Source organism: Gossypium hirsutum, chromosome D08, assembly GCF_007990345.1.
Source record: "Gossypium hirsutum isolate 1008001.06 chromosome D08, Gossypium_hirsutum_v2.1, whole genome shotgun sequence".
In the NCBI taxonomy this organism is placed as follows: Eukaryota; Viridiplantae; Streptophyta; class Magnoliopsida; order Malvales; family Malvaceae; genus Gossypium; species Gossypium hirsutum.
In genome coordinates, this window is record NC_053444.1 from 49,876,655 (window position 1) to 49,894,311 (window position 17,657).

Below are 17,657 nucleotides of genomic sequence, written 5' to 3' on the forward strand. Positions count from 1 at the left end.
ATTGATGTTGTTCGATGGTTAAATTTGCAAGGATGTGCTTTTAGAGGTCATGATGAAACCTCTAATTCAAGAAATTGAGGTAATTTTCTTGAATTGATATTGTTAGCTTCCTATAATGATAAAGTTTCCAAAGTTATTTTGGACAATGCTCCAAGAAATGCTAAATATACTTATTATATGATCCAAAAGGAGATTTTACATATTATTGCAAATAAAGTGTGTCATAAGATTTGTGAAGACATTGAAGATTCTAAATTTTGTATCATTATTGATGAGGTACGTGATGAATCTAAAAGGGAGCAAATGGCTATTGTTTTGAGATATGTTGATGAGAAATGATTTATAAAAGAGCGTTTCTTTGATCTTGTACATGTCTAAGATATTACAACAATAACTTTGAAAGAGGAAATATGTGTTGTTCTTTCTCGGCATTGTCTTGATATTCAAAATATACGAGGTCAATGATATGATAATGCTAGCAACATGCGGGATGAATGGAATGGTTTGCAAGCATTGTTTTTAAATGATTGTTCCTATGCATATTATGTTTATTGCTTGGCTCATTGGCTCTAGTTGGCATTAGTTGTTGCTTCTCGAGAGGTAATTCCTATTCATAACTTTTTCTCTGATTTGAACTTCATTATTAATATAATTAGTGCCTCTTGAAAATGCCATGATCAGTTACAAGTTGCCCAAGCAATTGAAATTACAAATATGTTGGCAATTGATGAACTTGAAACTGGTAAAGGACCTAACCAAATTGGCATTGTGAAACAAGCTGGAGAAACTCGTTGGAGCTCTCATTTTAGTTTTGTTTGTAGCTTGATAATGATGTTTGATGCTACTTGTTCTGTTCTAGAAAATATTATTGAAAGTGGCTCTAATTATTCAATTTGCAGGGATACAACTGCAACATATAAAAAGATTACATCTTTTGATTTTGTTTTTATCTTACATCTAGTGAAAGAGATAAAGGGTATTGCAGATATTCTTTGTCAACATCTACAACAAAAATCCCAAGATATTGTAAATGCTATGTAATTAGTCTCAAGCACCAAAACTTTGATACAAAATTTGATAGAAGATGGTTGGGATGATTTATTGGAAGTTGTGAAAGCATTTTGTGAAAAGCACAATATTGAGGTTCTTGATATGAATTCTCCATATGTGGTAAAACATGGTCGTCACCAACATGTTGATTTCAATATGGAGAACCATTATTGGGTTGAGGTATTCAATGCTACTATAGATTCTCAACTTCTTGAGTTAAATAGTAGATTTAACGAACGGACAATTGATCTTCTTACCCTTAGCTCTGCTTTAGATCCTAAGGATGTTTATAAATCCTTCAATATGGATGATATTTTTTGTATTGTGGAAAAATATTATCTTTTCGATTTCGTTGAGTAAAAGAAAGTAATTTTGAAGTATCAACTGCAACATTATAAGAAAATTGTTCCAAATCATTTGAAATTGCAAAATCTATCCACAATTTATGATCTTTGTCAAGGATTAGAAGAGACACAGATGTCAAAGGTATATTTTCTTGTTGATAGATTAATCTGTCTTCTATTGACTACTTCTGTTTCAACTATAACTACATAAAGAATATTTTCAGTGACGAAAATTATCAAAACAAGGCTTCGCAACAAAATGGAGGATGAGTTTCTTATAGATAATCTTGTTGTTTATATTGAGAGAGAGATTGCTGAAACTTTTGATTCAGAATCTATATTTAGTGATTTTTTTCCTTGAAAGAATTTTGTGCACAATTTTAGGTAATGATATGTTATTTCTTCTTAGTTGTTGGAATACTGCTTATTTTGAATTGATTTTTTATATGTTTAAATCGATTGTCATGTTAGAATACTGATTCTTTTGAATCGATTATTTATATGTTTAATTCGATTGTTATGTTGGAATACTGCTTCTTTTGAATCGATTATTTATATGTTTAAATCGATTGTTACATAACACGTCTAATTTTTTAGCTTGGCCCCCCCAAGATTAACATCCTAGCTTCGCCACTATGGACAATAAAATAAACAAGTTTAATACCAAAAATATAAAAATAACTTAACATAAACTATTACATACATAGAAAATGGGTCCAACTAGTTGGGCATAGGCCTTAAATGTTTGACCCATATTTTAAATCGAGTTGACTTTTTTGTTCAAACTCTCTCAAATTTCAAACTAACTTTTGAGTTTAGGCAAATGACCCAACTCCAACAATTTTAGTCAAAACACTTCAATATAACAAATAGTTATATTTCTCTTCTAAACAATAATAAATGAAACTTATTTTCAATTACCCTATAGTATTTGTGAATTTTCTTTTGAGACTCAACTATTGTTTAGTTCAATGCTTCAAAGTGATTAATTTATATCTCAATTCTTCGATATTTATTTGGAGTGTTTTCTTTCTTCCTGCTCCAAATTGCTAAGGTTCTTAATTTTAGAAGGCTGGTCAAATTCCAAAAATTGTTTTTTTTTGTTAATGAATCTATATTCAACACTGGTGTTCTTGTTTAATTCCAGTTCCTTCAACTGTGAATTTGATATTTGTTTATCTTTAAAATTCTAATCTTTACTAGTTTGAAGTTTCAGAATTCTTTGCCCCATTCATTTTCTTTCATCTTTATTACTTTAATTTTGTTTTTTGTTTACTTGATTTATCAATTAGTTTATTTTTATTTTTTGGTAAATAAATGTAGCAGAAACTATTACAAACAACTCATTCAGTCTTAGTCAATCCCTTTAAATCATCATGAATGAGCTTCAAAACATGATCAGTTGGCTGCAAGAATTTGTAAAAACCTGGCTCCCACCTAAGGGCCTATTTAGCCAAAGCATCTGCAACCCTATTACCTTCACTATTGACATGTTGTATCTTTACTTCCCAATGGTTCTGAATAAATTGTTTAACATCTCGAGCCACTGCATATCGAGGTATATCTAGTGTAAAGTTTTGCAATATTTGAATAGCATCTAAGCTGTCCATTTCGAGGATCATCTTCCTAACACCCATACTCCAAGCTTGTCGTAAACAATCATAAGCTCCCCACAGCTCAGCTTTCACTATTGAGCATATTCCAATCTTTCGGGCAAATCCCATCCTCTACCTTTCCGTATCATCCCTAATAACAAAACTAGATGATGCATGTCCAAACTCCGACATCCTTGCACCATCTGTATTAACCTTACACTAGCCAATCTTCAATAATCGCCAACATGTTCCCCTGCTATACTGGGTGAAACCTTTGCCAATACCCTTCATATATTGATTTATCTGGAACTTATTCCTATAAAATCATTGAGCTTGTTCTAAGATACCCTCAACATTTATGTGGGAGTTATTAAACAGAAAGTTATTTTGATTCTTCCACAAACACCAGCAGAAAGCGCCAAAGGTGCTACTCCAATTAACATTATCACAAGTGAACTTCGAGAATCCAGACATGTTAACAAGTATGCACTAACTCTAGTAACATTTCTGATCTAACAAGCAAAGCCCAAACTAAAGTGGCCAAAAAACACTCACGGAGAATATGACTTATGGATTCAGTATGACTCCCATAAACGATGCAATTACTATTAGTGGTCATATGTCTGATGGCTCTCACCTCATTTGTAAGGAGTTTGTTGTGGGTGTCTAACCAAAAAAGACCTTAATTCGTTGAGAACAGCAACTGCCCCAAATAATCTTCCACTTTTTCTGGTTGTTCACAAAGGCTGCAGGCCGTAGAAAATAGTAAGCAGATTTGGTTGTAAATTTCAACTTTTTATCACATTTCCAGCCAGGGAAATCATCGACATTGTGAGCCATAAGAGGCCTTTTAGCTACTATGTGGTGTAGAATATCAGTTGGCAATAAGTGTGATAATCGATCCCAATCCCATTGACCCTCAATTATAGTCATCTTAGCTATTGGAACATGTTCGACATTGTAACACCCCTAACCCGTATCTGTCGTTGTAGCAGGGTTACAGAGCATTAACGAAATTTACAGAACATAAAACAAATATTTCATAACATTTAACATTTATATTAGAAATTAATCATAATGCCCCTTATATGAGCCTTCGATATCCAAAATATACATTAGAAATAAGTCGGGACTAAACCGAGTTCTTAGAGAATTTTTCACAAAATTTTAAAATTTTTTAAGGTGCAGGGGACACACACCCATGTGACTTACATGGCCAAGAGATACGTCTGTGTCTCAGGCCGTGTGGGTATTTGAAGTGGAGCACACGCCCGTGTCCCATCTCGTGACCAAATTAGGGAGGTTACTGACTTGGGTCACACGGCCAAGTCACACACCCGTATGCTAGGCTGTGTGTAGGTGCAGGGGTCACACGGCTAAGCCACACACCTGTGTGCAAGGCTGTGTAAAAAATCCTGAGCATTCTGTTTTGAAATTTTAAGATGCAGGGGACACACGGCTAGAACACACGCCCATGTGCTAGGCCATGTGTCACACACGGTTGAGACACACGCCCGTGTGGACGAAAATAGGCCATTTCCAAGGCCATTTTTCTCACCCAAATTTGCCTTGCACTTACATTAACACTTCAACGCATTCCCAAGCCAATTCAAAACATTTAAACCAAGCCAAATCCAAGTCTTATGCATTGTATATTACCTCATATAACCAAGTATACAAACTTATTTACTTACCTACTTGACCAAATATTCATATGCATAATCCATACTCACTTCACTTCAATCTTTTTACCATACACAATAACTAGATAAAAACACAAATATATACATCAATATATATATCATCACTAGCCATTCCAATGACTAATTACAACCAAATATTTATATGTTATCATTTGGCCAAATTAACCTATACATGTCATCAAACCAAAATAAAGTTTACTATTTATATTGAAACGAGCTAAAGGATAGTGTGATGTTGCTCCAACCCACGTCCAAACTTTACGAGCTTCCGAGTACTATAAAACAAAAGAAATAAAACAGAGTAAGCATTTAATACTTAGTAAGTTCGTATAACGGAAAATCAACTTACCAATCATTTACATTTAAGGTAAACATGCAAATTCATCCAAAGAAATTTGACAATTTGCCTAAACACATATAACCTCAAGAAACTTGTTAGTTACGTATTTCATGTAAACATCAAGAATCAAGGATGAGCTTATCATGTAACAATTTTCATATACATAAGCTTTCCAGATACATGTATTTATCAATCCAAGTATCCAAGAACATATACATATCATATATTTTGTATTTCAAGTATTTCTCATAGTAATTCATCTTGAATTAATATCATTTCATATCAGAACCTTACCCGTTAATCTTTTAAAATATTGATGGATACAAGGGTAGTACACATGAAGTGTACAAAACTGTAAACTGTCAATTTATATTTGGGAGTGCTCATTAGAGTACATAATCAGGAAGCCCTCTCTCGAGCCATATAATGGAAAGCTCATGTGAGACATGTAACAGGAAGCTTATTCGGGCTGTATAATGAAAAGCTCATAAAAGCCATATCCAGGAAGCTCATATGAGCCTATAACGGGTAACTCTGAAGAGCCATTAACGGAAGCTCCGAATAGCCATAGATCGAGAAGTTTGAGCGAGCCATATCAGGAAGCTCACAAAGAGCCTTTAATCGGGAATCTCACGAAGAGCCATATAATGGGACGCTCATAAGAGCTGTGGTGTGTCTACAACACATGCAGAATCACAACCAATCGAGATGCTCCGAAGAGCTATTAATGGGAAGCTCGCAAGAACCATATAACATGAAGCTCGAGAAGGTAAATATCAGTATGCTCTTTCAAGCTATGGTGTGTCCGCAACATATGCAGAACCACAACAAATTCGGGGGCCCTGTATCCATCGAATCTTATTTATTTCAAACGGGACTTAATAATTATCAAACATTGTCGGTATACGATTATTTTTATATACATGACACATTACGTTTCAAATACACAACATTCAACTTAAAACATATAAATATACAATTTAGTTACACGAACTTACTTCATGTAAAAAAAATCTACTAATCTGATACTTTTTCTTTTCCACGATCTAACTTCATATTTGAATTATCCGGATCTATACGAGTAAATTTAACTTAATTTAAGACAATTCATATTCAATTAAATTCAATTCACATCCTAGGCAAAATTATCATTTGCCCCTATACTTTTAATTAATGACGATTTCGTCCCTAGGCTTGGAAATAAAATTCATGAAATTTAATCCTTATTCCGAGCCTAGCTAATTTTTACATATAATATTTACAGCCCATGTATTTCATAAATTTTAGAATTTTTCCATGAATTTTACAACTTTGCAATTTAGTCCCTAAATCACAATTTCATCAAAATTCACTTTACAAAAGTTGTTTATCTATCAACAACCTTTTATTTTATACCATAAACTTCATAATTCATCTATATTCATTCATGAAAAAACCCTAGTACTTTGATAACTTTACAAATTAATCCTCGAGATAGCTAGATTAAGTTATACGATCTTGGAAACATAAAAATTACTAAAAACGGGACAAGATTACTTACCCAATTAAGCCAAAATAGCTTGCTTGAATGTTTTTCTCTTAGCTAGGGTTTCCATGAAAATTATTTGGGAAAGATGATGAAAATAATGATATTTTTCTTATTTTATTAATTTATCATCTTTTCATCTTTTTCTTTCCAATTTCATCATTTTCTTTAATTAAATTTCCATGGATGACTAGTCATCCTTATCTACTAACCCCACTAATTGGTCTAATTACCATATAAGGACCTCAAATTTTGAATTCCATAGCTATTTGATACTTTTAGCTAGTAGAACTCAACTTTTACATTTTATGCAATTTGGTCATTTCCTCCTAATTAAACATGTAATCGATAAAATTTTCTTAACGAAATTTTCATATGCTATTCTTATTATAATGCAAACCCTACAATAATATTAAAATAATTTTTCTTTCTGAATCAGATTTGTGGTCCCGAAACCATTGTTTCGATTTCATTGAAAATGGGCTGTTACAGACATTACTCTCATCCCAAACGGAACAGTAGCTTGCTATTCTTGAATCCAACAGTCACGCTAGAAATCAGCAATACTCCCGTTGTCAATATTCCAAATCACACCTTGTCGGATCTCATCCCATAGATTACTAATACCTTTCTAGAGGCGAGAACAGTGGTTGGAACATAAGATATAAGGAATCACCCCTTCCCATTTATATTTAGATCTAAGCACTTGTACCCAAAGATGTTCCAGTCTTCGAATAATTTAGAATTCGATCTTCATCAGAAATGCCATATTTTGGTGCCATATACTTTTGAACCTAAGTCCTTCTTCGTCAATAGATTTGCATATTTCTTCCCATTTCATCAGGTTAACCTTTCTATTGGCTTAAGTGTGACCCCAAATAAAATTTTTAACAATATTCTCCATCCATCTCCATACCCACTCCTTTAGGTACAACAGTGGATTGCATAGTATATACAAGAATGGCTGCAAGGACTGCTTTGATGAGCGTGATTCTTCCAACTAACGAAAGCGATTTCACTTTCTATCCTGAAAGCTTAGACCTCATATTAGATATGAAATATTGAAAAGTGGCTTTGTTAACCCTGTTATAGAATAGCAGTACACTTAAATACTTCCCAAGATTAGTCACAAAGGAATAACCCAGTAGTACACTTAAATACCTCCCAAGATTACTCACAGAGGAATAACCCAATAGTACACTTAAATACTTCTCAAGATTAGTCACAGAGGAATAACCCAATTTCATACTAATATTATTGTTCATTTCAAGAGGGACATTCTTTGAGAAGAATATTTGTGTTTTTTGTATGCTAACACTATGATTCGAATGGGTGCAACAAGTCTCCATTGCTTCTTTAATCACTCTTATTTAATCCAAAGAGGCCTCAACAAAGAGAACAAGATCATCGATGAAGAAAAGATGAGATATTCTCGAGCTATTTCTTGATAATTTAATCGGTTTCCATCTGTCGTTCTCCATATCTTTAGATATTGTCTAAGCTAGCCTCTCCATGCAGAGTACAAAAAGGTAGAGAAAAAGAGGATCGTCTTAACGAAGATCTTTGTGTGGCCTAAACTCATCTGTAAGACCTCCATTCCAAAAAAGCTGCATAGAAGTCGAGCTCACATAATGCAGAATAATCTGTCGAATTTGATATGCTATACCAATATCGACAAGAGTATCATCAATAAATCCCCAATCGAGTTTGTCATAGGCTTTTTCTATATCAACTTTAATCGCTAACTAGCCTTTCTTCCCAGATTTGTTACGCATAGAATGGATTCTCTCTTGTGTAATAATAATATTATTCGTGATACATCGTCTTGGGACAAAACTCGATTGATTAGGGAACACCCAATTTGGCATATAAGGCTTCTTGATAGGTGTCTTGCTAATGAAAGTTGGTCGTTGGGATTTCTGAACTCATTTGTTCTACTTTCGCTTGTAAGAGATTGTGGTGATAAAGGTGACCGCCATTTCCACTTCATTGCTGCCTAGCAACAACATCTAGGATTTGGTGAGCTGGTTGAGAAAAGTTGGACTACTTCAAAAGGCATTGTTGATAACATTGAACACTACACAAAGATCGTTAAATTATGAACCACTGATGTTTTTGGTCATATCCTTGGGAAGAAAAAGAAATTGATTACGCGTATTCGCAGTATTAAAAGAGCCCTCGGGAGGTCACCTTCTAACTCCTTGTTATCTTTGGAGAAGCAACTAAAAGATGAGTTAGAACAAGTGTTAGAATAGGAAGAGAGTATTTGGTACCAGAAATCAATAAGCCGATGGAGATCAGAATACCTAGTTTTCCACTTGAGTACCATCAGGCGTTGAAAGGGTTAACTCTATTAAGGCTTTGAGAATTGTTGATGGATCGTGGTGTTCTGATCACAATTATCTGAAGGAAATGGCGATTGATTTTTACTATAACCTTTTCTCAAAGGTACATCTTACTAATAATAGATACCATTACAAGGGTGTTTTCGACAATTGTTGCCTTGGGAAATTGAGGATATGTGCATGATTGTTTTAGATCAGGAAGTTGAGAAAGTAATTTTCACTATGGCTCCTCTTAAAGAACTTGATATTGAGGGAATTCATGTCGTATTTTATCAGAAAAACTGGATTATTTGGGAAGTGGTGTGTGCGACTTTGTTAGAAGCATTATGGCTAGTAACAAGTTTGAAGGGTGGATCAATAAAGCTCTGCTTGTGCTTATCCCTAAAAAGGAGAAACCATGATATATTCATCAATCTTAGCCAATCAATCTGTGTACAATGCTATATAAAATTGTTTCTAAGGTGATTGTGAATCGACTGAAATCAATTAGTTTATTTGTTGATAAGATATTTTTATTTATTTTACAGTTTGAGTCGGAATGATATTCTGATAAAGCTTTTCAATAATAATGATGATTCCGAAATTTAAACTCAAACATGAGAAAATAACTACCATCACTTTTTCCATCCATTTATTGGTAGGATGAATATGAAAGCATGTTTGTATATACATGTATGGGTCCTATGTAGTTGGACATATTTTTATCTGAAAAAAAAAGGGTTGGACCATTTTTCCACCAAACTCATGTAAAAAGATTATATATGTTAGAAAAGCATCTTAGTAGTTAGTGAATTTGTCTAATATGCACATTTATTGGACATGCATCTTAAAGTTGCTCCAATGACTCAATTTTATGATTATTACCAAAATATTAAATTAGTCTTTTATCTATGGATTAAAGTTAAAAATGATCAAACAAATCCTTACATTAATTTAAAGAGAAAAATAAATAAATAAGAATAGAAACTATTAAATGCCACATTCTAAAAATCATTTAAGTAGCTGAAATGACCCTTTGGAGTTTGAAAGCCAATGTTACTTTAAATGTATAAAGGAATCAATGTAGCAGAGTTGAATAATAGTCCTACAACTTGGCCGATGGTTTTCCCAAACAATGACACGGGGCAAGGGAGTTTGGCAGAGATTGTACGTTTACTGTAAAACTGATGCTGGCAAAAACACCACGACCCTAAAAGAAAATGGAAAGCCAAGCTCCACAAAGTGTGTGGTCCAGAGTGTAGAACCAATCACATCTTTGAGGACTTAATTTGGGGGGAATACACAAGGAGAAAATTTATGAACTCAATGGCAGTGGAAGTGGGGAACCACCCCATCTGAGTTCCGACTCCAAAGATGAAAGGCAAAAGTTATGAATCCCCAGATATGGATTTGGGAATTTGGGGAATGCCAATTAAAAACCAAGGAGCAAAAGACCAATCTATCCACCGCCCCCCCTAAAGATTTCCTCGGGGGATGAGAGATTTATGGCCCCATTCCTAGTCGAAGTGCCTTACAAGGCATGCTGGCTGCTGGCTGCTGCCTGCCAGGCACATTAACATGTATGCTTGGAATGGGAAAATGATTCTTCCTATTTACTTCAATCAGCCATTTACTGTTTCTACAAAGCATCCCACCCCCAGCAAATGATGCTTGTTTGAAGCAAAAGAATTACTAATATTTTTCATTTTCATAAATCAGCAGCTTTACCTGCCTCGTACATTTTGTGTTTTAACCTTTTTTTTTGTCTTTTTCTTTTCTTAGGTTTGGGGGGAACTGAGATATCTATCATATCATATGATGATCATAATGACATAAAAGAAAATCTGGGATGTTCATAAATAAGATCATGGAGCAATTTCAAGCCTTGGTTCAAAGCAAAAGCCAGTGAAGAGCTGAAGAGGGAATTTCTTTGAGACCGGACACTTGAGCGACCATTTCCATAGTTTCTGGTTCATGTCGAAAACAAGAAGAGCTGGGGCACCGTAGCTTTGGATGTATATGAGGTTATCAGTACCACTACTAGCAAAAACATCATCCAACTCACCAAATCCTTGGAAGAACTTATGGGGCATGCGACCGACTTCTACCCAATTCCTCCCGTTAAGAACCCAGATTCCAATGCCCTTGATTATATCGGGTCGATCTGGCTTCCCGATTCCTCCCACCATTACCAGCTTCCCCTTGAGGTTCATCAAACGACCACAGGTAAGCGGGCCTGGTACTGGAATAAGGCTCCGTATCAATGGGGATGATCGACTAGAGAGATTATATGCAACAAGGCTGTGACGGTTTTCTGGTGTACCAACCCCAGTTGAGTAAATCAGAAAGTATAAAACCCCATCACAGATCACACTTTCATCTCCACCTCTCCATCCTGTTAAAACCTCAGTCAAGGAGGTTGCCCACATCATTGTTTCTGAATCATAAATGTGTATTGAAAGGTCCCATTGGAGAAAGTTTCCGGGGACTTGTTTAGATTTCACAATGGATATCGTATAATTGTGAGACGTCCTGCTAACCGAGAGTGACAGTGCACTATAGTCAGAGAATTTCATACCAGGGGGCTCCTGAAGCTTCTTGCAAATCTTGGTAATCGGATTGCATACATGCAACTCGCTTCTACTGTCATTGTCCATGAAACAAACCAATCCACATGATGAAGCAATAAACCAGTTTGGAGTCTGAATGCATGGAAGTTCGATGGTGTACCATTTACGGAGGATCGGGTCATAGGCATAACCAACTGGTTCATCAGAACTTGTGAACATGAAATACCAAGGCTTTTGTGATAGGACATGCGAAAAATTCCATAAAAATCTTTTGGAACTGACAATCTCATGCCATCTTCTACACACAGAACCAGCTCTGAAAATGCTAGCAATGGGAAGATAAGCCAAAATTCGTTCCAACAAGTCATCGGGTAGGGTCGAGTCTACAGAAACGATCATTTCTTTATTACCTTCATCACTAAGTTCCGAGAATGAATCAAACTCACCGATGTCTTTAGACATGTCATCAATGCAATGGCTGTTCCAAGAAGTCTCTCCTTCCATGATAAACAACACTTGAAGAAAATTCCTGAAAATTTCATAAAAAACCAAAGAATGAATTTCTTTACAAAGATTATAAGATGCTTACCTATCACCACATGATGCAATAAATCATGAAGAAATATGAAAAGAGCCTAGTATCTTGTCCAAATACAAGTCAAATAGCATGAAGATAATGACAGTTTGAAACAGGAAACGCACGGCAAATAATTTATCTATGCCTTAGTACAAAGATTAGTACAAATTTTAAGAGGAAAAAAAACACTCGGAACGTATTGAATGCACAATGTGCTGATTAATATGGCCATAATGAGAATGGGACCAACTAGCCATACATCTTGGGACACCTCTTAATATTAGGACAAAAACGTTGAGATGAATGGATGAGAACAGGTAGATTAAAATGTGACAATCATTATACATATATATACATGCATGTATGTATGTAGGTATCTAAACAACAAACAACTAACTTGATCTTAAATAACAGCAGAAAAATAATTACAAATAATTGGAGTGAGCATGGCCCTCCAAAGTTAATGCAAAAGCCTGCATAACCTGTTTTATGCAGTGCAAGTATCAAAACATGAAAGAACAAAAAATAGAACAGCCAGAACTTGAAGCTTGAGAAAGGAGAAGAAAAAGCAATTCATCAAGGAAACATACTTTTAGATGTTTTAGGAATTACATGCATGCTTACTGAGGATATGGTATCAAGTTCACAAATGAACATCAAATTAGGACATTTAATCATCTGTACGGAAGCTAAAATACATACTTAGGAGGAGATAAAATCAGCACAACATATTAAATCAACTGTTAAGCACAAGCAAAAAAAAAATGATGCCAGAACACTGATTTCCAAGATGGAGATAAATCAAAACCCCCATGAAAATTAATGAAAAATATAAATTAGAAATCTTAGCATTGAATATGCAAAAACAGAAAAAATGTGAATCACTGGGTTGTTACTTGAACAGGGAAAAGCATTTATAGAGAGATATATAAAGGAAACACTTTTTTTTTAAACCAGATTTGTTACTAGGGAAGCAGTATTTAATCCAAAACAAGTTGTGTTCTTTTCACTGAAAAAAATGTACCAATCTTTCATGAATTTAGCAAACCCTAAAATGGGGGTCTTTTATAAACAAATCAAATAATGTTAGGTAAAAGAAAAGAAGGGTTAGTCCATCCTTACCTATCAATCAAAAACCAAAACCCAAATAACTAAAAAAAAAAAAGAAAAAAAGTAAGCATCACCAACTAAACCAAAATATGGTTAGATATCAGACAGGAAAACGGATCAATAAACAAAATAAGATGAAAACTTTCTCCAAAAAAATGGTTACATACCTGTAATGGAGGTGGTTCAAGGATAAGTGAACCAATGGGTGGTGATAGATTCGAACAAAGTACCGAGATTTAACAAAAACCAAGGGAAACTAAGCAAAGGAGCAAAGGTTCAGACTTCAGATAGGTAAAAAAACAATTGTTTCTTGGCAAAAAGGACGCCATTAAACAACAAGGAAAAGGGGTAATAAGTAAATTTTCTCTTTCATTTTTTTCCCTTCAAATGGCAGAGAACAATGAAAATGGGTTACTCCAAATCGGCTTATAACCAATTCCTAAGCAAAACACAGAGAAAGGAGAGGTTTTTTTTTCTTTCCTTTTTAGTGTTTCCTTTTCGATATAACCAAAAAAAAATTAACGACAGGCAGAGGCAGAGACAAGGGATGAAGAGAGAAGGCGGTTTTTTCTAAAGGCTGTTGTCGTGTTTAGACTTTAGCCTATAATCTATAGACAATAGAGAGAAAAAGAAAGAAATGGGTCATTTATTTGTTTATTTATTTTAACATTAAAGTTGGCTTAAAAGCAACTTTTGCGGTTATATTAGGAGAAAATAGTGATTTTTAAAAAATATTTAGTGTGATTTTATTTTGTTGGATATTTATGGAAATTGATCGATTTTAGAGTATGAAATTGAAAATGCATTTTACAAGTACAATGGCGGATCTAGAAGTACGACTTAGGGATAAGGGTGAATTCAAAAAAAAATTTTTAGAGGCCAGAATTAAATTATATATTTTTATTATAGTGAAAATATAAATTTTTTTATTTTAATAGCTTATATCTTTATAATTTTAGAGGATTAAATCAAATTTTTATAATTTTTAGGGCTAAAGTATAATTTTACTATTATTAATTTAAAATTTTATAAATTATAAAGGGCATAAATAAAAATTTTTCTATTTTAGGGGGTTGGGGCCATGCTATCCCCCTAGATCCGCCCCTGCCTACAAGGCTCGCTTTTTGTCTTTTTTGATATATTAGTTCTTTTGGCAATATGGTTAAATGTTAGTTGTTTTATACTTAAGTCTCGAGTTTGATTTTGCTTTTACTCACATTTATATTTTTATTTCATGATATTTCAAGCTTTGCTTTTATTTTTAATGCATTAGTTCCTTTGGTTTTATGGTTAAATAATAGTGATTTTATCATTGAATTCTAGGTTTCATTCCTATTCTAAGTAAATTTGTATTTTTTATATCATATTGTTTCAAGTTTTTTTTAAATTTTAATTAATATTTTTAATTAATAAACATATTGTTTTCAAGTTTTTTATTTTTAATGCATCTTTTTAATTAATAACTCTTTTATTTATAAAATCAAAAAATTAATCCAAATTATATAATAAAAATATATTTTTGATAAAATTGACATTTATCATTATGTTAAATATATTTTATTTTTAAAAATATCAACTAATTTTTTTATATATTTTCTTTATATATAATATTTGTATGTCAAATATTTATTTTCTCCACCTATATTGTGGGTATGGTGATTTCTAATATTATAAAATAAAATAATTATTTCAAATATCATTATTATTTTTATATGTAAAATATTTCAAATATCATTGTTTTTCATCTACATTGTGGGTTTGATATTTCAAATATATTTATATGTGAAATATTTCAATTAATTATTTCAAATATCATTATGTTTATATGTGAAATATTTCAATTAATTATTTCAAATACACATACAAAAATATATAATGCTAAAATTTACTACACTGATGATATGGATTGAAAAATAAATATTACACATATAAAAATTATATTTACTAAAAATAATTATATTTGACAATAATTATTTGATTTTGTAAATAAAATATTTATTAATTAAAAATGTTAATTAAAAAAATTGAAACAACATGAAATAAAAAAAAATACAAGTGTGCTTAGAAGAGGAATTGAACTTATGACTCAAGGATAAAATTACGATTATTTAACCATTTAAACAAAAGAACTAATGTGTTAAAAACAATAATTAAAAATAAAAGCAAAGCTTGAAACAACATGAAATAAAAATACAACTGTGAGTAGGAAAGAAATCAAACCTAGAACTCAAGGATAAAACCACTAACATTTAACCATTAAACCAAAAGAACTGATGTGTTAAAAAAGTAAAAAAAATGCGTCTTGTAGAACGTGTTTTTTGTTCTCTCTCCAAAATCGACCTATTTCCCTAAATATCAAAAAATGGTACATTTCCCTAAATATTTTTTTAAAATCAAAGGGGTATATATGCCATTTTTAGAAAATATTTAGGTTTTAGGCCAATTTTCCTAATATTTAGGGAAATAGGTCAATTTTGGAGAGAGAAACAGAAAATGCATCTCTATTTCTCTCTCCAAAATTGTTTTTTTGTTAGGTGTTGGAAATTTGAGAAGAAAGATTTTTTGTGTCTGTGTTTGAGGTAGACATTGTGATAGTTTTAAGATATATTTGAGTTCATGGTGATGCGATAGCGCTTAGGGACCCACACATTTCATCTATTGTGTCAGGATGGAATCATCACCTTAGAAGCTTATCACATTGCAACTCAGGCTCCCAATACACGGTGCTTATACGGTCGCAGGTTGAAGTATAACTAGGGCTCTTAGTTGACGGTGGTTATACGGTCACGGGTTGGAGTATAACTCAGGAGCTTAGTTGACAATGGTTATGCGGTCACGGATTTAAGTTTTATGGTATTGGAAAATGATGCTTTATAAACTTCATACATAAGTTTGAGACCATAATCATAAGGAAAAACAAAGGGTTTTCATGTATAATCAACTTATTCTTTTTCTCCATCTCCACCAAAGCAATATTCTTAACCTAATTGTCCAAAACCTATGAAAGAGTTGGATGCAAGAGGGCTTTCAGAGGGAAGTGTAATAACTTGATTTTCGGTGATGTCGAAAATAGTGGTTCGAGACCACCAAATTTATCAAATAAGCTCGTAAATTTTTATTATTTAATATTTACGAGCTAAATGTTGTTTTTTAAAAAGATTTTTGAATTAATAATTTGTGTTTTATAAGGCTTTATTAGGTCAAGTGATTTAGAAAAGAGGTATCGAGATCTCGATCCTATAAACAAGTTGTAAATATTTTTATAAATATTTGCAGAGTGCCATTAAGGTAATATTAAAGTTCCGTTAGAAAATTTTAATGTTTTTATAGTTAATTAATTAAAAAGGACTAAATTGAAAAAGGTGCAAAACATGCTAATTAAAGAAATAGTGATTAAATAGCCTAAATAGTAAATAAAGGAGGACTAAAAGGGAAATTGGACCCACATGTGAAGGTTGCGGTGGCATAAGCATATAAAAATCAAGAAATTGATGTGAAATAAGGGCAAAATTTTAAATTTTGCCAAATTTAAGTGAAATAAAAGGGACATTGAAATTCTAGACATTTTCATCATCATTTTTCAGTTCCAAAATAGCCACTGAAGAGGGTTTAAACTGGTTTTTCAATATTTTCTTCATGTAAGTTTAATCCCTGCTCCTTCCTTGAAATTTTTATGTTTTTGGGACTTTTACAATTAGGTCCAACTAACCATTTCATTAGTTTTTTTTATTTTTTTGAACGTTTTGGAAGATAACATTGATAAGTTTATATGATTTTATTTATTAGATGATGAAATTGAGATGTTGATGGATAATTAAAGGTATTTTATTAAAGGATTTTAGAAGAAATCATGATTTAGGGATTAAATTGAAAAGTTATTAAATTCATGGAAAATTCTAAAATTTGATGGAATTCATGGGTTTCTATTAATATATATGAAAATATATAGGCTTGGAATAAGGATTAAATTACATGAATTTCATTTTTCGAGCCTAGGGACGAAATCGTCATTAATTAAAAGTGTAGGGGTAAAATGGTAATTTTGCCTAAGATGTGAATTGGATTGAATTAAATATTCTATTAAATTGAGTTAAATTTACTCGTATAGATCTGGATAGACCAAATACGGAGCTAAATCGAGGAAAAGAAAAAGTAATGAATTAGTAGCATACAAGTTCACAAATATTGTTGAGGTAAGTTCATGTAACTAAATTGTGTATATTTATATGCTTATATTGAGTGTTGATTATGTAAATTGTGTAAATGTCATATATGTGTATGTAATTGATCTCATAACTGAAAATCCCTAATAAATAAATAAGTCTCGTTTGGATAATGAGATTTGATGGATACAGGGTTCTGTTTCCCGAAATGGTAGTGTTCCTGTGTATGTTGCGGACGTACCATAGCTTAAAAGAGCGTCCCGTTACAAGCCCTTTTAAGCTTCCCATTATAGTATTCTTGCGAGCTTCTCGTTAAATGCTCTTTGGAGCATCCTGATCAGTTGTGACCCTCCATG

General features: G+C 32.8%; 1 protein-coding gene across 2 annotated transcripts; it reads right to left on the minus strand.

The window, feature by feature from the left end:
• Nucleotides 1-10,473: 10,473 nt before the first annotated feature.
• On the minus strand, nucleotides 10,474-13,763 carry LOC107900930 (F-box/kelch-repeat protein At3g61590). Of its 2 annotated transcripts, XM_016826716.2 has the most exons (3): nucleotides 13,306-13,763; nucleotides 12,458-12,510; nucleotides 10,474-11,980 (listed from the first exon to the last, which is right to left on the minus strand). In XM_016826716.2, exons 2-3 carry the CDS (start codon nucleotides 12,505-12,507, stop codon nucleotides 10,747-10,749), a joined length of 1,284 nt encoding a protein of 427 aa, XP_016682205.1. In that variant the 5' UTR covers nucleotides 12,508-12,510; nucleotides 13,306-13,763; the 3' UTR covers nucleotides 10,474-10,746. The 2 variants fall into 2 exon arrangements, with proteins under 2 accessions (XP_016682205.1, XP_016682206.1); XM_016826717.2 differs by lacking the exon at nucleotides 12,458-12,510 and having other exon boundaries at nucleotides 10,587-11,980; nucleotides 13,306-13,760.
• Nucleotides 13,764-17,657: the final 3,894 nt, after the last annotated feature.

Excerpts from the sequence above, each read along its gene's own strand:
- LOC107900930 (XM_016826716.2), bottom strand. The coding sequence starts at position 12,507 with ATGCAGGCTTTTGCATTAACTTTGGAGGGCCATGCTCACTCCAATTAT. Across the intron at positions 11,981-12,457 it reads CATGCTCACTCCAATTATTT|GAATTTTCTTCAAGTGTTGT; the intron begins GTAATTATTTTT and ends TGAAATTTTCAG.